We start from the raw sequence: 24971 nt of genomic DNA, 5'->3' as shown, positions 1-24971 counted from the left end.
GGTTGCCCATGCCTAGTTCCTGTGCCAAGCTGAGCAAAGCGCTTAATTGCAGAATGTTCTGAGGTTTGTTTCCATTTCAATTATTGTCACGCTCTATCTATAAGGTTCAAAATCAAAACTTACAACAATTAGAGGGCTGGGGAGTGTCCCATTTCCACCCCTCCCTCCCCAGCACAAGGAGCAGAATTTTCCATTTTTTTTCTTCGAAGTGCTCGACCAGATGAGCAAAGTCAGCTGGGCAGCTGATTCTTCTCATCACATTGTCCAGCACTTAAGAAAAGAATTCTGGGGGCGTGTCCCACACCGTCATGTTAGTGGGACGGGGCCTGAAAGAGCCAGCAACATTGGTTTTAGGGCACCCTAATCTCTGGTTTAAAAAAAAAGACAAGACCCCTCCCCCCAATATGGACACAGAGACCCCCAGAGGGGACAAGACCTCTACGTGGCTCACATGAAGTAAATCTTCGCATCTTGGCTAACATTTTTGGAACTTGGAAGGAGGGACGGAGTTCTGAAGTCATACGGACTCAAAGTGTTAATTCTGTTTCTCTCCACAGATGCTGCCAGGCCTGCTGAGTTCATCCAGCATTTTCCATTTTTATTTCTGATTTCCAGCAGCTACAGTATTTTGCTTCCATCTTGCTGAGGGCCTGGCTCTTTACATTGCCTCCTCAGTTTTGGTTCTCTGCCTTGCACTGTCAACCATCTGGACCTGAGGAAAGAGAGGGAGAGAATTAGTAAATGGCATTTGAAAGGGGACCCGGAAATGTAAGGGGTTCCTTTGCAGAGTATGCAGAGGAAGAAGCAGCAAGGTTGCAGCCAGGGTGGGATCATTTGAAGGCCGTAACTGGCTGGAATTTGAAATGAGAGGGCAGTCAGCAAAGGAATGGAATATTTAACAATTGCTGTTATGTAATATTGTTTGATTTTCTAATGTAAATAAGAAGCAGAGTCGGAACAGGGCAGCATGGTGGCACAGTGGTTAGTACTGCTGTCTCACAGAGTCAGGGATCCAGGTTCAATTCCGACCTTGGGTGACTGTCTGTGTGGAGTTTGCACGTTCTCCCCATGTCTGTGTGGGTTTCCTCTGGGTGCTCCAGTTTCCTCCCACAATACGAGTATGTACGGGTTAGGTTAATTGGCCACTCTAAATTGCCCCTTAGAGTCAGGGGGATTAGTAGGGTAAATACATGGGATTATGGGGATAGAGTTAAGGGGATAGGACCTGGGTAAGAATCGGTGCAGACTCGATGGGCTGAATGGCCTCCTTCTGTACTGTAGGGTTTTTATGATTCTAACAACGTCCCTTTTTGTGAATGGAGGCACAGCATGTGTTTTGTGGGAGAGAATTGTTCAGATTTCTAGTGAGATCAGTGGTTGGAGGAACTGCTGTAAAATGGAAATAGAAAGACACTATGGTCAAATTGTTGAAGTGCGCCCGGCGCTGAATCCAGATCCTGAGGTTTTGGTTCTGAGCCCCCCGCCCTCTGTTCCTATGCCAGCAACTACTTCCACCTATTTCATAGTGGGAAGTGGACTGGAACCATGTCAACAAAGCCCGGCCCTTATTTCAATAGCAGAAGGCATTTCCGACTCGCCTTGCTACCTGCTTGGAGTTAAAGTTAGTGTCAATGAGCCTGATTTTAACCCATTCAAAACCCACCCACTTGCATAGAATTAAAATTGGATCCAGTGTGATTGAATCCCAACATAGTCTTGGTGAAATTTGTATCTGTGTTGTGAAAACTGTGTTTCTGCTTTGTTCCTTTGTCGTAATGGGTGCTGCTAGTCACTAGTGTGGACATGGATATATCGAAGATTGTGATTACAGCCCGCTATGCTTTTTATGCTCCAGTCCTGCTGAAAGGTCATCTCGACCTGAAATGTTCAGTCTCTTTCTCTCTCTACACAGAGGTTGCCTAGCCTGCTGAGTACTTCCAGCAATTCGTTTTTTAATCCAAAAAAATTGTTGATTGGCTGAAAAGTGCTTGGAGACATACTGGGCCGGATTCTCCGACTCACCCATGGCTGGGATTTCCCGGTTTCGCTGTATTGAATGGACATTTGACTGAGTGCCAAATTCTCCTTTCTCGCTGGCAGCGGCAGCAGGGTGTGAACAGCCAGAGAATTCCAGCCCCTGAAGTTGTGACTCCATCCATTTTAGTTCTTTCTCAGCCTGCTGTTCACTGTACAGAAAATGAAATTTTGGTGACTCAGTCCCTCTCAAGTGTCACAACAATGCAATAAATGAACCAGTATAGTAATGAATGACTTGTCTTTACACATTTATCTGGCATAGCGATCTGCAGGAGAGAGAGTGGGGATAATTGGCAGGTATGCTAATTGGCAGGATGTGACTGGTGTTCCACAAGGCTTTGTGTTGGGCCACATCCATTCAAGGTATTTATTGATGATTTGGATAAGAGGATATTATCCGGTACACCAGGTAGCAAAGTATATGATGACACGAAGAAACACATTGAAAACTGTATAAACGGAAGCATAAAATTATTCAGAGATATTGATAGATTAAGCAAATTTGCAAAACTGTGGCAAAGGAATTTCAATGTAGACAAATATGAGGTCATCCATTTTGGACCAGAAAAGGAAGGAACCGAATAGTCACTATGAGGGAAAAAGCTAGGAGCAGTGGGGATCTAAAGAGATAGGTTATTAAAGAGGCATGATCAGGCACAGAAAGTAATCAAAAATGCTAATGGAATGTCAACCTTTAGGACTAGAATACAAGTGGGTACAAATAGAGTCATAGAGGTTTACAACGTGGAAACAGGCCCTTCGGCCCAACTTGTCCATGCTGCCCAGTTTTTACCATTAAGCTATTCCCAATGGCCTGCTTTTGGATCATATCACTCTATACCCATCTTACCCATGTAACTGTCTAAATGCTTTTTAAAAGACAAAATTGTACCCGCCTCTACTACTAACTCTGGCAGCTCATTCCAAACACTCACCACCCTCTGTGTGAAAAAATTGCCCCTCTGAACCTTTTGTATTTCTCCCCTCACGCCTTAAACCTATGCCCTCTAATTTTAGACTCCCCTACCTTTTGAGAAAAGATGTTGACTATCTACCTTATCTATTCCCCACATTATTTTATAGACCTCGATAAGATTACCCCTAAGCCTCCTACACTTCAGGGAAAAAAGTTCCAGCCTATCCAGCCTCTTATAACTCAAACCATCAAGTCCTGGTAGCATCCTAGTAAATCTTTTCTACACTCTTTTCAGTTTAATAATATCCTTTCTATAACAGGGTGACCAGAACTGTACACAGTATTACAAGTGTGGCCTTACCAATGTTTTGTAAAACTTCAACAAGATGTCCCAACTCCTGTATTCAATGTTTTGACCAATGAAACCAAGCATGCTGAATGCCTTCTTCGTCACCCTGTGACTCCACTTTCAAGGAGCTATGAACCTTAGATCTCTTTGTTCTATGACTCTCCCCAACACCCTACCATTAACTGAATAAATCCTGCTCTGGTTCAATCTACCAAAATATATCACCTCGCATTTACCTAATTAAACTCCATCTGTCACTCATCAGCCCACTAGCCCATTTGATCAAGATCCCATTGCAATTCTAGATAACCTCTTCACTGTCCACTCTGCCTGGAAAATGCCTGGGACACCAATCTTGGTGTCATCTGCAAACTTACTAACCATGCCTCCTAAAATCTCATCCAAATCATTACTATAAATAATAAACAACAGTGGACCCAGCACCAATCCCTGAGGCACACAGATGGTCACAGGCCTCCAGTTTGAAAAACAACCCTCTACAACCACCCACTGTCTTCTGTCATCAAGCCAACTTTGTATGCATTTGGCTACCCCACCATGGATCCCGTGAGATTTAACCTTATGCAACAACCTACCATGCAGTACCTTGTCAAAGGTCTTGCTAAGGTCCATGTAGACAACGTTGATTGCACTGCCCTCATCTACCTTCTTGGTTACTCCTTCAAAAAACTCAATTAAATTCATGAGATATGATTTGCAACTCACAAAGCCATGCTGACCATCCCTAATCAGTCCTTGCCTCTCTAAATGCCAGTAGATCCTGTCTCTCAGAATATGATCAAGATCCCATTGCAATTCTAGATAACCTCTTCACTGTCCACTCTGCCTGGAAAATGCCTGGGACACCAATCTTGGTGTCATCTGCAAACTTACTAACCATGCCTCCTAAAATCTCATCCAAATCATTACTATAAATAATAAACAACAGTGGACCCAGCACCAATCCCTGAGGCACACAGATGGTCACAGGCCTCCAGTTTGAAAAACAACCCTCTACAACCACCCACTGTCTTCTGTCATCAAGCCAACTTTGTATGCATTTGGCTACCCCACCATGGATCCCGTGAGATTTAACCTTATGCAACAACCTACCATGCAGTACCTTGTCAAAGGTCTTGCTAAGGTCCATGTAGACAACGTTGATTGCACTGCCCTCATCTACCTTCTTGGTTACTCCTTCAAAAAACTCAATTAAATTCATGAGATATGATTTGCAACTCACAAAGCCATGCTGACCATCCCTAATCAGTCCTTGCCTCTCTAAATGCCAGTAGATCCTGTCTCTCAGAATATTTTCTAACAACTACAGACATTAGGCTCACCTTCTACCAGCCTTACCCTTCACTCTAAACCCTGTAGTTCCGAGGCTTTTCTCTGCAGCCTTTCTTAAACAAAGGCACAACATTTGCCACTCTCCAATCTTCAGGTATCCCACCTGTGGCTCTTGGTGATTCAAGTATCTCTGCCAGGGGACCTGCAATTTCCTCCCTAGCTTCTCACAACATCCTGGGATACATTTCATCAGGTCCCAGGGATTTATCTACCTTGATGCGCTTTAAGACTTCCAGCACCACCTTCTCTTTGATATGTACATTCCTTGAGGCATCACTATTTATTTCCCCAAGTTCCCTAACATCCATGCCTTTCTCAACAGTAAATACTGATGAGTAATATTCATTTAGGATCTCACTCATCTCTTGAGGAAGACCTTGTTGATCCTTAAGAGGCCCTACTCTCTCTGTAGTTACTCTTTTGCCCATTTTGTATTCTCTTTGGGTTCTCCTTTGCCTTATCTGCCAAAGCAATCTCGTGTCCCCTTTTTGTCCTTCTGGTTTCTCTCAACTCTACTCCAACGCTCCCTATACTCTTCAAGGGATCCACTTGATCCCAGCCGTCTATGCATGTCATTTTCTTGACCAGGGCCTCAATATCCCGAGTCATCCAGGTTCCCTACTTCTACCAGCCTTGCTCTTCACTCTAAACCCTTACCCTGAACCCTGGTTGAGCACACTTTTAAAAGCCTCCTACTTACTAGACGTCCCTTTGCTTGCCGAATGACTCCCCCAAATAAGTTTTGAAAGTTCCTGTCTAATTCCATCAAAACTGGCCTTGCCCCAATTTAGAATTTTAACTTTTGGGCCAGACCTATCATTCTCCATAGCTATCTTAAAACTAATAGAATTATGGTCACTGGTCCCAAAGTGATCCCTCACTAACACTTCTGTCACCTGCCCTTCCTAATTTCCCAAGAGGAGGTCAAGTTTTGCCCCCTCTCTAGTCGGGCCATCCACATACCGAATGAGAAATTCCTCCTGAATACACTCGAACAAATTTCCATCCAAGCCCCTAATATTATGGCTGTCCCAGTCAATGTTGGCAAGTTAAAGTCCCCTAATTTTACCATCCTGTTTTTCTTGGAGCTATCTGTAATCTCCTTACATTCTGTAATCTCCTTACATATTTGCTCCTCAATTTTCCGCTGACTATTTGGGGGCCTATAGTACAATCCTATCTGCTTCCATTACCGGCCTCCTTTCCCGATTGGACACCCACCCCACATCCCCCACCTCCAACACCCTCCCCCTTTCCCAAATGCTCTTGCCCAAAGTGATCTTGCCACCATGACCCCCATTTCTCCCTCTCCACTCACCCCTCAGGATTCCCCCTCCTGCTCTGGCTCTTTGGCTGGTGGGACTGCTTGTGGCCCCAGCAGTGACCACTGTTCCAAATGGGATTACAGAGCTGCTGGCCAATCAGATCGGCTGGCAGCTCTCTGAGGTGGGACGTCCTCCCAAATGAGGGATGGAAGTCCCACCTCCAACCAACTCGTCGTGCTTGCTGATTCTTCAAGTGCCAGTGCTGGAAACCTGCCATCCAAAATTGCCACTTCAAATGCTGTCCAGAGTTTGTGCACTTGAAGCACTTTCTGTTGGTTAGCCAGTCCTTCATCCAAAATAATAAATGCCCTCTAACCCCGTGTGATCTTACTTTGTGTATTCACCTTTTGTGTGGCACCTTATCAAATGCCTTCTTGAATCATAAAATCCCTACAGTGCTGAAGAAAACCATTTGGCCTATCAGGTCCACACCAACTCTCTGACAAAGCATCGCACCCAGGTCCTATCCCCGTAACCTCACAGATTTACCCGCTAATCTCCCGAACCTACACATCCTTGGATACTAAGGGGCAATTTAGCAAGGCCAGTCAACCTAATCCGCACATTTTTGGACCATGGGAGGAAACTGGAGCACCCAGAGGAAACCCACGCAGACACAGGAAGAACGTGCAAACTCCACACAGTCACCCAAGGCCGGAATTGAACCTGGGTCCCTGCTAACCGCTATATGGTGCAAAACAGTTTCACAGAATTCTCTCTTCAAACCATCTATTCGCATTAACCTCTTGTTTGTTTGAAGCAGAATTAATGCTCACCAAACACTACATTGGAATCTAATTTGCAGCCTTAAACAGTTAGCAATGCAGAGAACTTCTATATAGAAAAACATAGAAGGAATGAATTCTATCATTGTTGCAAGATATGCTAATACAGCCTCCATGTGCATTCATCAAGGTAACATTGGTGCTGTACAAACACTCAACAGTTGTGTCGGGGGGATTGGCAGGGTAAATACATGGAGTTACGGTGATAGGGCCTGGGTGGGATTGCTGTCGGTGCAGGCTTGATGGGCCGAATTGTCTCCTTCTGCACTGTAGGGATTCTATGATTCTATGAAATGCCAGGAATGGCCTAACTATCTAACAAGAAAAAACCCAACAACCTCATGAGCATATCATCTTTGAGATGTACACCAGTTCCTACTACCAACATCTTGAGAGTCACCAGTGACGAGAAACTAAACTGGACCAGCCACATAAATGCCATGGTTACTAGAGCTAGTCTGAGTACTCTGTCAGGTGCTTTACTTCATGACTCTCTAATGCCAATCTACTCTCTACCTCTAAGAGTTTTCTCCCACTCTATCGCTGTAGTCCTGCAAATTTTATTCCCTCAGGAGCCCATCCAACTTCCTTTTTAAAATTGTTAACTTCTTCTGCCGCCCTCGTATGCAGCGAGTTCATTACCACTCGGAGTAAAGAAAGTTCTTCCTCACTTCTTTAAAAGTACCACTTGATACTTCTTAGTTTTTTTTTTAAGATTATGGTTTACAGATTTAATCTTTTTTCTTGAATATATAGATTATAAGAAAATTCTGATTTTTTTTTTTGGATGTGCCTCATCTAAACAGGGTTTAATTAAACCTTCCCCTCTGCTCCCCCACCCCTGTAAACATAGGCGTGTGTGAGTGGTTGACTACAAGCTGTAAATCAGCTTTAATGTAAAATAAGTGATTTATTTTTCTTCATGTGTTATTAATTATTCTGAACGTTGAAAGAGGATATGGGTTGTTTTGAACGGAATCCATTCGCAGAACAGTCCATGTATTATAATTAGTCAACGGCATTTTCACATACTCCTGAGGCACAGCAACATTGAAATGCGAACATTTTCTTTGACTGAAGCAATAATAGTAGGTTGAAAGCATGAAGCTGGATTGTCGAAACATTTTGTTTATCTCGGTCTAAAATAAATTGTGTCTATTGAATTTTTCATGTCTACCTGTTAACTTTCATCACAGGGAGTATGCTTTTTACGATTAGGTCTACATTGCTCAGTTTAGGAATAACCTCCAGAAGATGCATTTTTCATAGTCCTATTTTAGTTCTGCACGTTGGCATAACTGAACAGTCTCCTTGCTTAATCTTGTAACGCATTGTCTTCCCTTGAGCCAAATGCTAGTCAAAATCATGCATTGAACATAAAAAGCTTTTCTCATAATCACCCTGCCATCAAGTAAACAAAATCAGGGAACCAAAAATCTCTGAATAGCTCGGAGGCTGTCTTATCTCACAGTTTGGAGAATTAGTCCCTTACGTGCTTAATTAATTTATTTGCTAATTGAATTTTGCTTTGTGAGGAGCGGGGTACCTTCTGCTCCCTCAATGCCTCTCAGTCATCCCCTAAGGCTTAAGTAGGGAGAGTGATGGAATTTTCACTACTCCTCTAGTTGGCTGCAGCCTCGACAATATGAGCAGCTCACTGCATTAACACCTGATTATTGGACTTAACTAGTGTTTTTAACACAGCTATAGTGCAATATGGTCTTTTTTTACAGTAAATTATGGGACTCCTGTTGGCAGCAGCTCCCCAGACCTGCGTCCTTTACCAAGAATGACAGGAACAGAAATGTTAGGGGAACACCTCTCAAGTTTCCCTCCTACACCATCCTAACTTGGACAACTGTTGCAGTTTAATAATGCTAATGTTCTGGGGTCCCAGGTTCAAATTCCGCCACAGCAGATGGTGGAATTTGAATTCATTAAAAAAAATCTGGAATTAAGAATCCATTGATGACCATGAAACCATTGTCAATTGTCGGAAAAACCCATCTGGTTCACTAATGTCCTTTAGGGAAGGAAATCTGTCGTCCTTACCTGATTTGGCCGACAGCAACGTGGTTGACTTTCAACTGTGCTCAGGCAAGTAGGGATGGGCAATAAATGTTGACCAGCCAGCAATGCTCATGTCCCACGAATGAATAAAAAAACCTAACAGCAGTGTAGGATGATCACCACCACAAGGAATGCAATGAAGCCAAACATCACCTCATTAAAATTAAAGATGGAATATATGCTGCGTCACTCACATTCAACAATAATAACTTGCATTTATAAAGAAGCTTTTAATGTAATAACACATCCCAATTCGTTTGAGAGGAGCAATTAATCAGATGACATCGAGCCACAAAGAGATTAGGACAGATGGTCAAAAACGTAGACAAAAAATAGGGTGTCATGTCATCTATAAAGGAAGAGAGAGGTGGAGTAATTCAGGGAAGGAATTCCTGAGCTTGAGACATAGGCAACTGGGAGTATAGCCAGCCACAGTCGAACAGTTAATACCAGGTATGCACAAGAGACCAGTCTTGAAAGAGTGTAGAGATCTCTCAGATTTTGAGAACAAATGGAACAAAATTAAACTTGTGATATAATTAGAATAGAGGTAATGGTAGAATGCTATTGCCATCTAATTCAAAAGTGAATGACTGAAGTAGTCTTGTGATTTGTACGATATTCCTCAATGATTGGATTAAAAATAGCATTCTGTAGTTCTCCATTAAATATTAGCCATTTCACAGTGGCTATATTTTTCTGCAAATGCAAAACCGGTTTGGTGACTGTCAAAAATAATTATGCTGTTGTGTATTTGTAAAGGTTGTTTCCTATTAACTGACCAACCTTATCACAACAGAAACATGTCAAACGCATCAGCATTGTAAATGAAGTTGGTATTTATGAGCTGTGACACATTAGTTTGTATTGTGCAGTCCTAATTGAAAAGTTGGAACCAACAAATGCAAATCACATATGTAAATTACCTTTGAACTTTTTGGCATGCACCTTTTTTAGATCGCAAACAGTGTTTCCTTAATTCTTCAGAGACTTGCTTGCACCTCTTCATGTTGCCCTATTGTGAGATCCCTCCTGATGAAATTCTCGGAATTCTCCCTGCCCTTCCCGGTTGTGCAGCTGTTGAATCCCATGGTGCAACCTAACCCTAGTCAAATTGAATTTCCCTGAAGACATCTCGCTGATTTTTAAAAACAATTGTGTGGGACTCTGTCAGCATTAAGTCTTCTCTCCAGCAATGGCTATCCTGATGTCTTTTGTTTTGGTTCTCTCCTCCTGCAAAAATGTATTTTTAAACTTTTCACTAAGCTATAAAACTTCTGATCTCAGGACACCCATCCATTTCCTAATTCCTCCAGCAACCAACCATTGCTCGTGAGTGCTTGTGATTGAAGGTGTAGAATATGGAACAGCTGGTTAAGGGCAAATGCTTTCCTGTCAGCATAATCAATGTTTTTTTCAAATTCATTTGTGGGACATGGGGGTCGCTGGCTAGCCAGTCCATCCCTAGTCGCCTTTGAACTGAATGGCTTGCTAGGCCATTTCAGAGGGCAGTTAAGAGTCAGCCACATTGCTGTGGCTCTGGAGTCACATGTAGGCCAGACCGGGTAAGAACAGCAGATTTCCTTCCCTAAAGGACATTAGTGAACCAGATGGGTTTTTCCAACAATCAACAATGTTTTCATGGTCATCAGTCGATTCTTAATTCCAATACCACAAGGCATTGTCAGTGATGCTGTCTTTCAGATGGGATGTTCAGACAGATTCGATTCCCGGCTTGGGTGGCTGTGTGGAGTTTGCACCGGGTGCTCCGGTTTTCTCCCACAATCCAAAGATTGGCCATGCTAAATTGCCTCTTAGTACCAGGGAGTCTAGCAGGGTAAATAAGCGGGGTTACGGGGATAGGGCCTGGATGCGATTGTGATCAGTGCAGACTCAATGTGCCAAATGGCCTCTTTCTGCACTGTAGGGATTCTACGAACAATTCTTTTTGTTCCCCTCCCTAAGCACTTGCACCTACTCACTCATTTCTTTGAGGCTCAATAAATGCTGTAATTCTAAATTACTTGCCACCCCACTGGAGTCATGTTGATTCCTAGACAGGCAGTTGGATGGAGCTAGTTGTAACTGAAAATGCAGCTACTCGGGAGAGATAAGTGAAACATGGATCTTCTAAATGTAAGCTCGCCTCTTATCAGATAATCAGGGAACAATAGCTGACCGGTACTATGACTCAATAAAGCATGTGATCAGCTGGTAGAAGGCAAGCCCCATCCATGCATTTCTGCTATTTAGTGCAGTATTGACCCAAGTGGTGTGAACAATAAAGTGATGCAGAGGGGAGAGTGACCTAATGTCAGCCATGGCTCAGTGGGTCGTGCTATGAACCCTTGAGTCAGAAGGTTATGGGTTCAAGTACCTGCTGAGGACTCTTGAGCACAAAAGTCTTGGCTGATACACCGGTGTAGTAGCGAGTCTGTTGCTGCATCAAGATGTTAAACTGAGGCTGTCTCTGCCTTACCAGGTGGTTGTAAAGATCCTATCGTTAAGAGAAACAAAGGAGTAACCCATTGTGACCTGTTTGATAACTATCCCTCAATCAATGTTAGTAAAACAGATTAGCTGGCCATTATCACGTGTTTGTTGGAGCTTGATATATACAAATTGGCTGCTGCTTTTCCTACACTATAGTGACCACACTTGAAAAGTATGTCATCGGTTGTAATGTGCTTTTAAAGTGACTCCAACCATAACAATACAAGATACACCAATGACATTTTTATTGCTGACTCTTGATTTGATTTATTATTGTCACATTAGTGTACAGTGAAAAGTATTGTTTCTTGCGCGCTGTACAGACAAAGCATACTGTTCATAGAGAAGGAGAGAGTGCAGAATGTAGTGTTACAGTCATACCTAGGGTGTAGAGAAAGATCTACTTAATGCAAGGTAGGTCCATTCAAAAATCTGATGGCAGCAGGGAAGAAGCTGTTCTTGAGTCAGTTGGTATATGTCCTCAGACTTTTGTATCTTTTTCCCAATGGAAGAAGGTGGAAGAGAGTACGTCTGGGGTGCGTGGGGTCCTTGTTTATGCTGGCTGCTTTTCTGAGGCAACGGGAAGTGTAAACCGAGCTACTGGATGGGAGGCTGGTTTGCGTGATGGACTGGGCTTCGTTCACGACTCTTTGTAGTTTTTTGCGGTCTTGGGCAGAGCAGGAAGAGAAACAGCAAAAGATTTTGGATAGAGTAGAGAGTGAAAGTGAAAAGAAAGGGCTGAGCATATATAGGAAAGAAATAAAATGTCCAGTAGTGTCTAAAAAGAAAATCATCCCAGAATGTAAGATCACAGTGAAGAATAAAAAGATCAAACAGGTAGATACATTTTGTTACCTAGGAAGTATGTTAACATCAGACAGAAAGTACAACCAAGAAAGGATTGGAATGGCCAAAGATGTGTTTCATAAAGTGAGGAAGATTACGATCGATGTAAAATTAGCAATGAAAACAAAACTGAGAAACCTAGAATGCCACATCAGACCAATTCTGACAAAGGAAGTGAGTGAAGTAATGCAGAGAAGAATTGAGACTGCAGGGTTGTGGTTTCCGAGGTGAATAATGAAGATATCTTGGGGAAGTCATACTGCCAATGACGATATGTTCGGGGAGAGGGGAGAGGTTTTCCCCGATGCAAGTCGGAACCAAGGAGAGATTGACAAAGATGTCCCAGACATAAGGCAAAGTGGGTGATAATAATGCCATTAAGGGCTGAAGAAGTGCTAAAAGTGGCATTAAGGTAAGAGAGAAGAACAAAGGTCAGTGCTCAGTGGAAGCCTTTATTATGATGACTTATTTGCCTGTCTTTCATTTTCACTTTGCACGTTTATTTCTATTTGCTGTTTTTCTTTCCCACATCCCTCTCCAACCTCAGTAGTTGTCCTGAAGACACTCAAAAAGAAATGCAAAGCAGATCCTAAAAGGACAAATGAAGCAGCAAAATAAATGTTAAAAGATAAAACAGTGATGCCACTGACCTACAGGAATAGTTAATTGCCCTAAAAAGGTTTAAAGCTTAATTATTCTTGACCAGTGCCTGCCTTTGCAAAAATAAATCCCCGAGAGAGAGAGAGTGGCTTGAGATTCACGGAATGGAAATGTGGCTGAATTTCTTAATCGGTCACTGCCTAAATTAAAAAAGGGGCTAAAAGAATATTTCAAAATGAAATGTGAATAGTGACGATGCTAATCTTGTTGAACCGCGAGAAGTTCAAAAAGGGCTCTGTTTTCCAACTGCGATGCAAGTCTGGCAGAAAAGAGTATTTAATAATTAAAGACCATCCGAACAGTGGCCCCAATAGTCACCTGGTTATGAGAAATCAGTGAGCAGGGGTTATGATGGATCAATGATAAATTAAATTTGTTAGTCTTATTATCCCCGAGCACCAAATCAAACTGCTTTTTAAAGAAATAGAAACATAGAAGCTAGAGGCAAGAGTAGGCCATTTGGCCCTTCGAGCCTGCTCCACCATTCATTTTGATCATGGCTGATCATCAAATTCAATATCCTGATTCCCCCCTTCCCCCACATATCCCTTGATCCCTTTAACCCCTAGAGCTATATCTTATTTCTTCTTGAAATCCGACAACGTTTTGGTCTCAGCTACATTCAGTGGTAGTGAATTCCACACATTCACCGCTCTGAGTGAAGAAATTTCTCCTCCCCTCAGTTCTAAAAGGTTTACCCCTTATCCTCAAACTATGACCCCTAGTTCTGGACTCCCCCACCATTCTAACAGGGTTAGACAGGGTAGATTCAGAAAGAACATTCTTTCTGAATCTACCCTGTCTAACCCTGTTAGAATTTTATGTTTCTATGAGATCCCCTCTCACTCTTCTAAACTCCAGTGAATATAATCCTAACCAACTAGGTCTCTCCTCATATGACAGACCTGGTACTCAGGAACTCAGTCAGGTTGACTAGATTTTTTTGTAAGTTCTCATATATTGTTAGGAATATCTAGTTCATGGTTCATGTTAATATTTTAGAGGTAATTTTTAGTTCTGGGAAGGTTAAAATTGTAAAGGTAAGGTCATTAAAATGCCGGACTTTCAAGATTGCCGAAATGACTGGTCAAAGGTAATCCATGTTTGTTTAAAAAAATTAGGATAGAAGAAAAAGTTATAAAAGAGCAGGTGGACTTACTTAGATATAGACATGGAACTAAGTCTAAAAAATGGCAGTGTTAAAGTTTATTTATTAGTCACAAGTAAGGCTTACATTAACATTGCAATGAAGTTACTGTGAAATTCCCCCAGTTGCCACACTCCGGCGCCTGTTCGGGTCAATGCACCTAACCGGCACATCTTTCAGACTGTGGGAGGAAACCGGAGCACCCGGAGGAAACCCAAGCAGACACAGAGAGAATGTGCAAACTCCACACAGACAGTGACCCAAGGCCAGAACTGAACCCGGGTCCCTGGCACTGTGAGGCAGCAGTGCGAACCACTGTGAGGCAGCAGTGCGAACCACTGTGAGGCAGCAGTGCGAACCACTGTGAGGCAGCAGTGCGAACCACTGTGAGGCAGCAGTGCGAACCACTGTGAGGCAGCAGTGCGAACCACTGTGAGGCAGCAGTGCGAACCACTGTGAGGCAGCAGTGCGAACCACTGTGAGGCAGCAGTGCGAACCACTGTGAGGCAGCAGTGCGAACCACTGTGAGGCAGCAGTGCGAACCACTGTGCCACCGGGCTGCCTCAAATGTTGTTTCCAGCGGGGAAAACTGGCATGTTTCTCCAGAGAAATGCACCGGTTTTCTCTCCAGATCTTTCAATACTCTGCCAACAAAAATCAAGGGGGCGTAATTCATGCTGTTAAACAGGGGACAGGACCTCAACACGTCAGCATAACCTGGCTGCACAGAGATCGGGGCACCACTGATCATAACTTGAGTAAACTCACCCCCCCCCCCCTCCCCGCAGCCCACCATGGAGGTCTCAGGGGCTCCCCTCCCCACCACCAATTGAAGTTAACACTTCTCTATCACCCTTCCCCCCCCAACAACCATTTCCTGAATCCCCAGCTCCTCCGTCTGCACCTGGTCACTACCACCCCACCCCCATGAGGCTCCCACTGGGCCCTGCCCCTTGGAACAGTGCCAAACTGTGCCAAGGGGCAGTGCCAGGGACATTGCCAGGTCACTGTCTGGTCATGCCCCTCTCCCCGGGTGCTATACTTACCTTTGAGCCTCCGGGGAGACCCCCCACGATAGGTTCACGCCTGTGTGAACCTGTTGTAAACCGCTTGGACATGACATCACATTGGCACGATGTCAATATACAGCGGGGGGGTGGACTAATAACATTAAATTCATGTAAAGCAGGTTTGTGCCTGTTAAATGCATGAACTTGATGACATCACTGGCAAGGGGCGGGGAAGATCCAAAATCACGAACTCGCTGGTGAGAACTGCAACTTCCAGAACTTGAGCTGCTGCCAGCATTGACACGCAGGGCGATCGTGGGGTCAAGATCGTCCCCATTATGTCTGCAATGCTCGTCAGACAGGGGCAGTCTGGAGAGATGTTTTTGTTTTTTGTGAGGTAGAGCTAAATTAATTTACAAGCATTCAGATAACCCTGCACAGTTGTAAAACCTATTCATGCGATCAGAGAAGAAATTGCAAATTAGGGATAATTAACATAAAGATTGGTTTGAAGACATCTCAGAGTCGACTACCTCAACATGGAAGTGGCTGGAGCATGGAGAGGTTCTCTGGTTTTAATTTCTCTGGGTATTTGCTGAGAGAGTCAGTTGCAGTTTGGACCTGATGTGGTTTGCAGCTCACTGAGAGAAGAGAGCCAAAGTAAATGATAGTTAGCTGGACTTGGGCTGTAAGAGAGTAAAACACTAACTTCATCATTGACCGCATGGAATATAGATGAGGCTAATCTCAGTTTTAATTTTGTGAGAGAACAGAAGCTGGAAGATTGCCTGGTATGAAGCTCGTGGGAGAATCTACAGTGGACCTCACTGTGTCTGATTCCAAAGGGAAGTAATCAGCTGAATTAACTTGGAAGTATTGGAAAAGTAGCCAGAACAAGGGTCTTCTTAGAAATCTTAGAAACCCTACAGCACAGAAAGAGGCCATTCGGCCCATCGAGTCTGCACCGACCACAATCCCACCCAGGCCCTACCCTCATATCCCAACATATTTTACCCACTAATCCCTCTAACCTACGCATCCCAGAACACTAAGGGCAATTTTAGCATGGCCAGTCAACCGAACCCGCACATCTTTGGACTGTGGGAGGAAGCCGGAGCACCCGGAGGAAACCCACGCAGACACGAGGAGAATGTGCAAACTCCACACAGACAGTGACCCAAGCCGGGAATCGAACCCAGGTCCCTGGAGCTGTGAAGCAGCAGTGCTAACCACTGTGCTACCGTGCCGCCCTTCCTTTCCATCCTTTGCAAACTTCAGCTTGCTGAAACACAGTCCCACACCATATCTCGCTCATCCGTGGTGCCTGGCTTCACTGACCTACATTGCTCATAGTCTTGAGACAGCCATAGTAAAGAGTATTAACATTTATTCATTAGTGCCACAATGACTTACATGAACATTGCAATGAAGTTACTGTGAAAATCCCCTAGTTGCCACACTCTGGCGCATGTTTGGGTACACTGAGGGAGAATTTACCAAGGCCAATGCACCTAACCAGCACATCTTCCAGACTGTGGGAAGAATCCGGAGCACCCGGAGGAAACCCATGCAGACATGGGGAGAACGTGCAATCTCCACACAGACAGTGACCCAAGCTGGGAATTGAATGTGGGTCTCCGGCACTGAGACAGCAGTACTAACCACTGTGCCACCTTACCGCCCCATAAGACGATAAATGCTAATTTTACCTCGGTAAGGATAGCTGGAGCAGAGGAGAATTCTTCAGAGGATTGTGGCATACTTATAGGTGATCTCTAGAGAAGTAAATAACTTTAAGATTGATGTGTCTTAGAATTCTTGGGGAAGTAAAAATTAAACCTGAATGCACAACATACATAGTTATAAACCATATTGTTAAGTTAATAGTGATTGTTTGTCTTTCATATACAATAAAGTTTTATTTTCTTCGAAAAAGTGAAATGTTGTGTTGTAATTCTGTTGGTTAAAGCAATGTATTTGAATTTCTTTTCAAATGTTAATGGTCCCTAACCAGATCGTAACAATCTATAATATTGAAATAAATTTTAATTTTTTTTCTTGTACTTTAATAAATCATCTTGTTTTCCACAAACTACACTCATTGTTACCCTACGGAGAGAATGCATTTTTTAAAATTTAAAACCAATTAATTCATATCTTTTGTGTCCTATATTTAATCGCCAGTTCAGTGAAGATTTGGTTTAATTACTTTCACCTTTTGTGTGAGATATTTGTATTCCAAAATTTTTAATTTAGTAGTAGACTAGGATGGCACGGTAGCACAGTGATTAGCACTGCTGCTTCACAGCTCCAGGGACCTGGGTTCGATTCCCGGCTTGGGTCACTGTCTGTGTGGAGTTTGCACATTCTCCTCGTGTCTGCATGGGTTCCCTCCGGGTGCTCCGGTTTCCTCCCACAGTCCAAAGATGTGCAAGTTAGGTTGATTGGCCATGCTAAAATTGCCCCTTAGTGTTCTGAGATGCGTAGGTTAGAGGGATTAGTGGGTAAAATATGTAGGGATGGGGGTAGGGCCTGGGTGGGATTGTGGTCGGTGCAGACTCGATGGGCCGAATGGCCTCTTTCTGTACTGTAGGGTTTCTATGATTTCTATGATGATTAGACTAATTCCGCCCCTGACAAAACCTCACCAATTCACACCTATCTGCATCCATTGTTTCAGGCTGTTCAGAGCCTTTCATCACCTTCAAACCACAATCCCCCTTATCATGTAAATTGCCTACTTTCACTTGGGTATCACCACCCACATTTTGCACTTTAATCAGCTCTTCCGCTATGTCTCCTCCAAATTTGACTATTGCAATGTTGCCGTGACCAGCTTCCCCATCCTTTGCAAACTTCAGCTTGCTGAAACACAGTCCCACACCATATCTCGCTTATCCGTGGTGCCTGGCTTCACTGACCTACATTGCTCATAGTCTCCCCCAACTTCACATTTTGGAAGTTTTCATCCTGTGTTTAAATCGCTCGATGGCCCTACCTCTCCCTATCTCTGTACCTGTACAATCTGTTCAAACTCTCCCTTTGTCTCACTCTGGTCCCTTGCCCAGCCTTAGCAGCCATTTGCTTAAGGCCCATTGTTCTGGGATTCCTTCCGATAATCCCCTTTTAAATTTCTTAAGAAACCATCTCTCGTGCAAGCTTTTGGTCATCCCTCATAATGGGCGCGATTTTTATCCTCGAGGCGGCTGGTAAACGTCGGGAAAATTCCTGGCTTGGCCCTTCTACCTTGGGAGAACGTCGCCGTAAAGACAGGATTTTAATTCCTTGGAGGCTGTAATTGGACCAGCCAACCCAGGAAAAGGTTCTGTAGCAGCCACAGGAATGCTGGGTAGCAAGGTGGATTGTTTAAAAGGCCCACCACACTGCTGTGGGACTTATATAAAATAAAAACAGACATGCTCTACAGCTCTCTCCTCTCACAACCCTTCATCCCAACACACTCCACGTGTCTACTTCATGCCCTCCATTTAGCCATCGTGATGCCCTCATATTCTCCATGCCAAATGCATAATGAGGTATGACCATGAGCCCAGAAATCCATTGGAGGACTGAAATACCCTGAGCCCCAGGGAAAACATGCTTAATTGACAGCTCTGAATCTCTGATCTGTGCTGTCTATTGCACAATGTTTATTTACACAATATAAAAAGTCCAAAGATGTGCCGGTTAGGGGGATTGGCCATGCAAAATTGTCCCTTTGTGTCTGAGATGTGCAGGTTAGGGGGATTAGTGAGATATATTTCTGGGGTTACAGGGATGGGGCAGGGGGCGAGCTTGGGAGGGACACTCTGTCGAAGAGTTGATGCAGACCCGATGGCCCAAGTGGCCTCCTTCCGCACTGTGGTGATTCTGTGATTAAAAAGTTTCAAGTGCTTCCCATTTCTGCTATTGATACTTTAAAGGGTATGGATGATTGACACTTATTAGGCTGTAAAAAAGAGATTTGTTTAAGAAAATGTAAAGTTTTCAACGTGTTTTAAAGAATTTTAAACACATCCTATTGTCACCATAGGGTTCACTGGTTCTACACAATGTATAGTGGGTGAATGGGCATGGAAGTACAATAGCTTGGTATGGAAGCATAAGGACCACAGAATGTGGGAGGGAGAACATCTTGGCATGGGAGCATGGGGAGCCATAGGGGTGTGGGAATAGTTTGACATGAGAGGAATGAGCAGGACCTTTGGTATAAGATCTTTTGAACTTGCCTTTCAAAAGGTTCCCTCAGACAGATTAATGTTCACGACACCTCTGAGGCACTGTGAGCACAACTCTGAAAGGCTGACCTGACTCCATGAAAATTGCAGAATATGAGGATATGCCCATACTTGCAATGGAGCCAGACAAGGTGGGAACGCAGGGTGCAGGCTAATGACCCAAACTAGCCCGCACCCTTAAAAGGCACTGTTTAAAAATTGGATACCCCAGGAATGGGGTCCAGAATCCCAGAGTGGGTCTCGACCACCATTTGTAAAGATCTGTGGAGTCTCCCTGATTCCGAAGATGCAGCTCAGTGTCTCCTTCATTGATTTTGTGCCCAGCTTTGGAAATACATTACTGTGAAACACCTTGGAGCTTTCCTCTGTTAATGGCACTCTGAGCAAAAGCTGTTCTTGTTACCATAATTATCCCCAATTTATCATTCATGAATCACTGAGAATGCAAAGGAGCTTATGTTATTTCTCTCCTGAACAATTAAAATTTGAGTAAATGTTTTGTTCTCTACACTTGCATTAATTGAGTTTCGACACCTGTGTTTGCTTGCAGACAAACTAGATGACATTCTCGCAGCGACTCGATCCAATAAAGGAGCGATGAATATGGTGATGGATTCTGGAACAGCAAAAGTGAAACAACGGCCAACAGTCAAGCTTGCCATTGTAATGTTGGGTTTTAGTTCCTTTTTAAGCAATGCTTCAGAGTCAAAACAACTTCTATTGTTGGCAAAAAAGGCCATCTGTGTCAGCTCATTACTCTGTGGCACAATGATCCTGCAGTAATTGTGGTTTGCGCTAAGGATTTGTGTCAAATTTCCTGTTGCATTGGTCATTAGGTTTTGCATAAATGAAAATGTGGGTGCAGCAATTCCTACGCTGAAGGTTGGCATCTAAAGACGTATTGCAGGACCTGAACAAAGAGATACAAAACGTTTACATTGAACTTTCATCTCAATTTGGGATGCAGAGAAACTTGCCTCCACTGCTTTGGGTTGCTCATATGAGCTGAAATGTTTAATGTGCAAAGGAAAATCCAAACTTATTTTGAGTGGTTGAACTGGAATCGGTCAGGTTAAATTTAAATATTTTTAAATACAGCCTTCACTGCATTAGGATCAACCGGGACAAATTTTGCAGTAAAAAGAAAGAATCGGCCGAACCGTATTCACTCTTACTTGCACGAAGATCAGACCACAACTTCCAGTGATTGCACATGCAGTTAAATGCAACAATCAAGACGTTATTACTTGACATGCCCTGTTCACCCAAAGGTTGCATGGAAGTGATACTTTGCTGGCTGACTGACCATTCAAATACATTGAATACCATAAAACTGCTGTGCTTAACCGACAGATATGAACTACATTCACCAAACAACATAGCCTGCACTGAAAATTAACTTTTACAAATGTGGAGTCTCGTTCCTTCAGATTTTAATTATTGTTGGAGGGGGTAAAAAGATATACAAACACTTTTTAATGTTTTTTTTTCTGTTTATTTTCATCTCTTTCTTAATCTCATCCTTTCTTTCTCTAATACACTTTCCATACCTGATTTGACATTGAATTCGATAGTCTACCTAACTGACACTTCCTGACTTAGACTCTGCGCTGCACATTAATAGTTCTTTAATGTGATTGGTCAAGGCAATACACAGTTGTTTATCCTGTTTGCATTGGTATTAGCTGCTCTGTGGAAGGCATTACAGTTTTTGGCAATCTAATTTACAGTACCTTGCAGTGGGAGATCCCCAAAAGAGGTCTATGTGCAAGTTTGACAACATCCAGCAATTCCATTGCATCTCATCATGGTAAATGAGGTTTCACAGAACATATTTGGTTGATTGGAAAAATAAATTGCAATCCAGAGTTTATCCAGAGGATATAAGAAAAATGAGTAGTGTAAAGTATCTGAATGCGTAAAGATGTTCAGAATAATTAAGGGCTCTGATAGGTAAATAGGGAAAAACTATTTCTGTGATGAGTTGGTGATGAGAGCATTAATTCCAGTTAATCGTGAAAAGAATGAAAGAGAAGTTTAGGAAATTTCATTAATACTGAAAGGATCATGGAACTAAAATGCATAATAGGAAAGTGGATAAATATTTGAAAAATCAATATGTGAGGCAGTGTGGGGAAAGCCGAGAGTCTAATTTGATAATCCTTTCCAGAAAACTGGCAGTGAACCAAATGGCCACTTTTTTGTAGTCACCGCATCAGATTGTGAAAAGGACCAAGGAACTTACTTGATTAATAGGCATACATTTGCCACAAGGATTAATACAACCAGGTGGAGCATTGTAAAAAATAGAAAAAAATTCCAATACATCATTTGCAATTTGCTGGATTTACCGCCGTGATCTCAGTCATGTGATTATCCACAGGAAAGAACAAATAATGTCTCTCATTAAATGTTCCAGTGTGAACATAAACTGGGTATTCAGTGTTTAAGCATGAAGCGTAAATGGTGGAGGGAGCATAAACATTCATTCATGTTGGTACAAATGGATATGTGCACCACTTTGCTGGGGACTCAGACAATATCCCACTGAAATTGAACAGGAACTTGGAAGAACAGCCTAGATTCTTATGCGGTATATCTTCTGACGGGAAGGCAGTGGGCATTGTGGTGTTGTCGCTGGGTTAGAAATTCCGAGACCCAGGGAAATGCTCTGGGGACCCGGGTTCGAATCCCACCGTGGCAGATGGTGAAATTTGAATTAAACAAAAATCTGGAATCTACCGATGACCATGAAACCATTGTCAATTATTCTAAAAACCCATCTGATTCAATAATGTCCTTCAGGGAAGAAAATCTGCTGTCCTTACCTGTTCTGGTCTACATGTGACTCCAGCTCCACAGCTGGACTCTTAAATGCCCCGTAGGGATGGGCAAAAGCGACGCCCATGAATGAATGATCAGTCAACCTCAAACTTCCATTGTTTGAAATATGCCCAGTACAAAACTCATGGGATCAGACTGGCTAGCCGATCTTAATTTACATTGAGGATTTTTCTAAACTAAAAAATGAAAATACATCAAACAAAAATTAATTCCTCCTGTATTTCCATTCACTTTTTAAAGCTATACTCTAATTTATGGTGATTGCTGAAGGAGAACAGAAATTTTTAAGACCTTGAGCAGTTTAATCTATGTCCGATCCATAAGAACAATCGCTCAATATATGACTAGAGAACAAATGAGTGTATTTTTCTTTACAGCCCTTCCAGGGACGCCCAACATTTGCTGTGCCAACTCCAACACTGCCAGACCGAGCATTGTATTCCAAAATTCCAAGAACAGTAATTGCAGGTACGTGTTGGATTGAGATGTTGTGGCATTGCTGACAGTGACTCGACTCACTCCGTCACTGGGGGAAAAAGATTGACGAAAAGACATTTGGAATTTTCTAACCATATTTTTTAAGTCAGTTTAAAGAATACCATGTTATTTTCAATTCGCGTTTTCAGCAGTTATGCTCTGAACTACTATCTGGGATTACTTAGGTAATTTAGTGCATGTTCATACAATTTATATCAGACCTGGTATCAAATTTTTAAAAAGCATAACTTGTTGAGTTGACATTTTAATAATTCTAGATAGGTGACTTGGAATGTAATATAGCCTGTGTAAATTATTTGAGAGGTACCCATCTATTCCCCAATCATCTCTTCTAATATTGTAGACACTTAAGACCATTAGATATGGGAGCAGAATTAGGCCATTTGGCCCATCGTGCCTGCTCAGCCATTTAATCATGGCTGATAGTTTCTCAACCCCATTCTCCCACCTTTTCCCTGTAACTTTTGGTCCACTTACCAATCAAGAACCTATCCATCTCTGTCTTAAATAAGTTCAATGACTGGCCTCCAGGTGTTAGAATGAGGAGACAATGGCCTAGTGGTATTATCGCTGGACTATTAATCCAGAAATTCAGCTGATGTCCTGAGGACCCGGGTTCAAATCCCGCCATGGCAGATGGTGGAATTTGAATTCAATTAGAAAAATTCTGGAATTAAAAGTCTATTGATGACTGTGAAACCATTGTCAATGGTCGTAGAAACCCATCTGGTTCACTAATGTCCTTTAGGGAAGGAAATATGCCGTCCTTACTTGATCTGACCTACAGCAACTAGGGATGGGCAATAAATGCTGGCCAGCCAGTTTTGAGCCCTGTCCCACGAATGAATGAAAAGAAGAGAATACAGGCCTGTGGCATCAACAGTCCATTTGACTGCAGTGTCATTAAAGCAGAGGTCAATCATTTCCAGGAAGAACTAAGTTGAAAGTAACCACAATTTATTAGCAAAGTTTCCTCATGAGCACATTTCAGGAGCCTGAAGAAAAATGTTACTGTAATCTTGGACATTAACAATGGTCTAGATAACATGAAGTTCATGCAATTGTTCCCTTTTTGTTTGAATTAATCTTTTATTCTAACAGCTGGCTTCTCTTTAGTCTTTTTTATATTTTTGGACTTTTTGCATTTTGTTCTTGTTTGCCTCTGTGCAACTTCATGCTTTTACAATTACTTCCCAAAAATATCTCTTGGCCTCAGTGTTGGGGAGGGGAATGGTAGGTGGGAGCTTTACTCTTTCCTGATCACTGTCCGTGTGAAGTGTGTATCTCGGTATTGAGTAAGGGGAGAAAGATTTGAAGATGCTGCAGTCGGCTAGACTGTTGATGCTTACTCCAAGGCTGGAAAATTCATAATGTAGTCACTTAGGGGAGGGAGTAGAAGGCAGCCTATAAAGGAGAAATGAAGGTGAGAGAACTGGCGGCAAAAGTCACCTTTTTTCTGCACACGGTCATTTGTTCTTTTGTGGGTAGAGTTCTGCAAAAGTCGTGTAAAACCAGTGTCCTTGTACTTGAAAACTCCAACAATATCTTTTTTTGCTCAAGCTAAGGAACCATCAAATGACATTTGTGGCTTCAGTAAACATGAGGGGGGGGGGGGGGGGGGGATCTATTGTCATTCTTATGTTGAATTAAGTTAAACATCACCATGTACATGCAATGGGAGCTAGGCGAGATATTTTAATCAGAGCTTTTATTTTCACAAACTGTTCTGTGTGGAACTAATCCATCTAAATTGACTTTTGTGATGCAAATAAATATAATTAAAGTACCTATGATAATAAATAACCTCTTGCTCCATGGGCACTGGGTTTGTTTAATTGAAAAATCTGAGGTGGGTACAAAATGAAATTAGCGCTTAATGTGAGTTTGTTTTCACTTAATAGCATTATAAAAACAATCAAATAATCTGACACTTCAGTTGCAAAGGTCAAGGACTCATTACGAAAGGGCACAGTTCTGTTAAGTGACCATAAACATTGGAACAGCATTGTTGTTCCTGTCAGAGTGTTTCAGTGAAACCAACTCGATTCCTCATCTTGAGAATTCTAATTATTTGGAAGTAGATTTTCAAAATGATGAGACGTTGACTTGATTGTGTCTAACTGTTTAGACTAATCGAGGTTTTAATAACGAGGAGAAATAATTAAAATGTTAAGAAATTGGAAGCAAAAGAGGTGACAGGCCTACACCACCTCCTGACTTTTTGTGCCTGATCTTGTACTTGACAGAAGGAACAACTAGGGATGGGCCTAGTTGGGGGTTGTCCCTGGGAAACTGGAAATGACTCTGGACAGGAAATCTCAGTGCTCCTATACCTGGACAGGAGCAGCTCAGTTTCATTGCTCCTATAGCAGCTGGTGGGAATGGAAGGAACAAAAAGGC

At 42.7% G+C, this 24971-nt stretch overlaps 1 protein-coding gene across 1 annotated transcript in view; it reads left to right on the top strand.

Moving 5' to 3' along the window:
- Window positions 1–24971, top strand: part of LOC144511850 (uncharacterized) — a 51767-nt gene that overhangs the window by 18758 nt on the left and 8038 nt on the right. Inside the window, exons 2-3 of the mRNA XM_078242224.1 lie at window positions 19780–19892; window positions 22451–22541. Of these exons, the coding sequence (XP_078098350.1) occupies window positions 19780–19892; window positions 22451–22541 (204 nt within the window). The remainder of the gene's footprint in view (window positions 1–19779; window positions 19893–22450; window positions 22542–24971) is intronic.

This window comes from Mustelus asterias, chromosome 25 (assembly GCF_964213995.1).
Source record: "Mustelus asterias chromosome 25, sMusAst1.hap1.1, whole genome shotgun sequence".
NCBI classification, from domain to species: Eukaryota; Metazoa; Chordata; class Chondrichthyes; order Carcharhiniformes; family Triakidae; genus Mustelus; species Mustelus asterias.
Note: the sequence above shows the minus strand (reverse complement) of the source record. Positions and strands in the feature narration are given on the sequence as shown.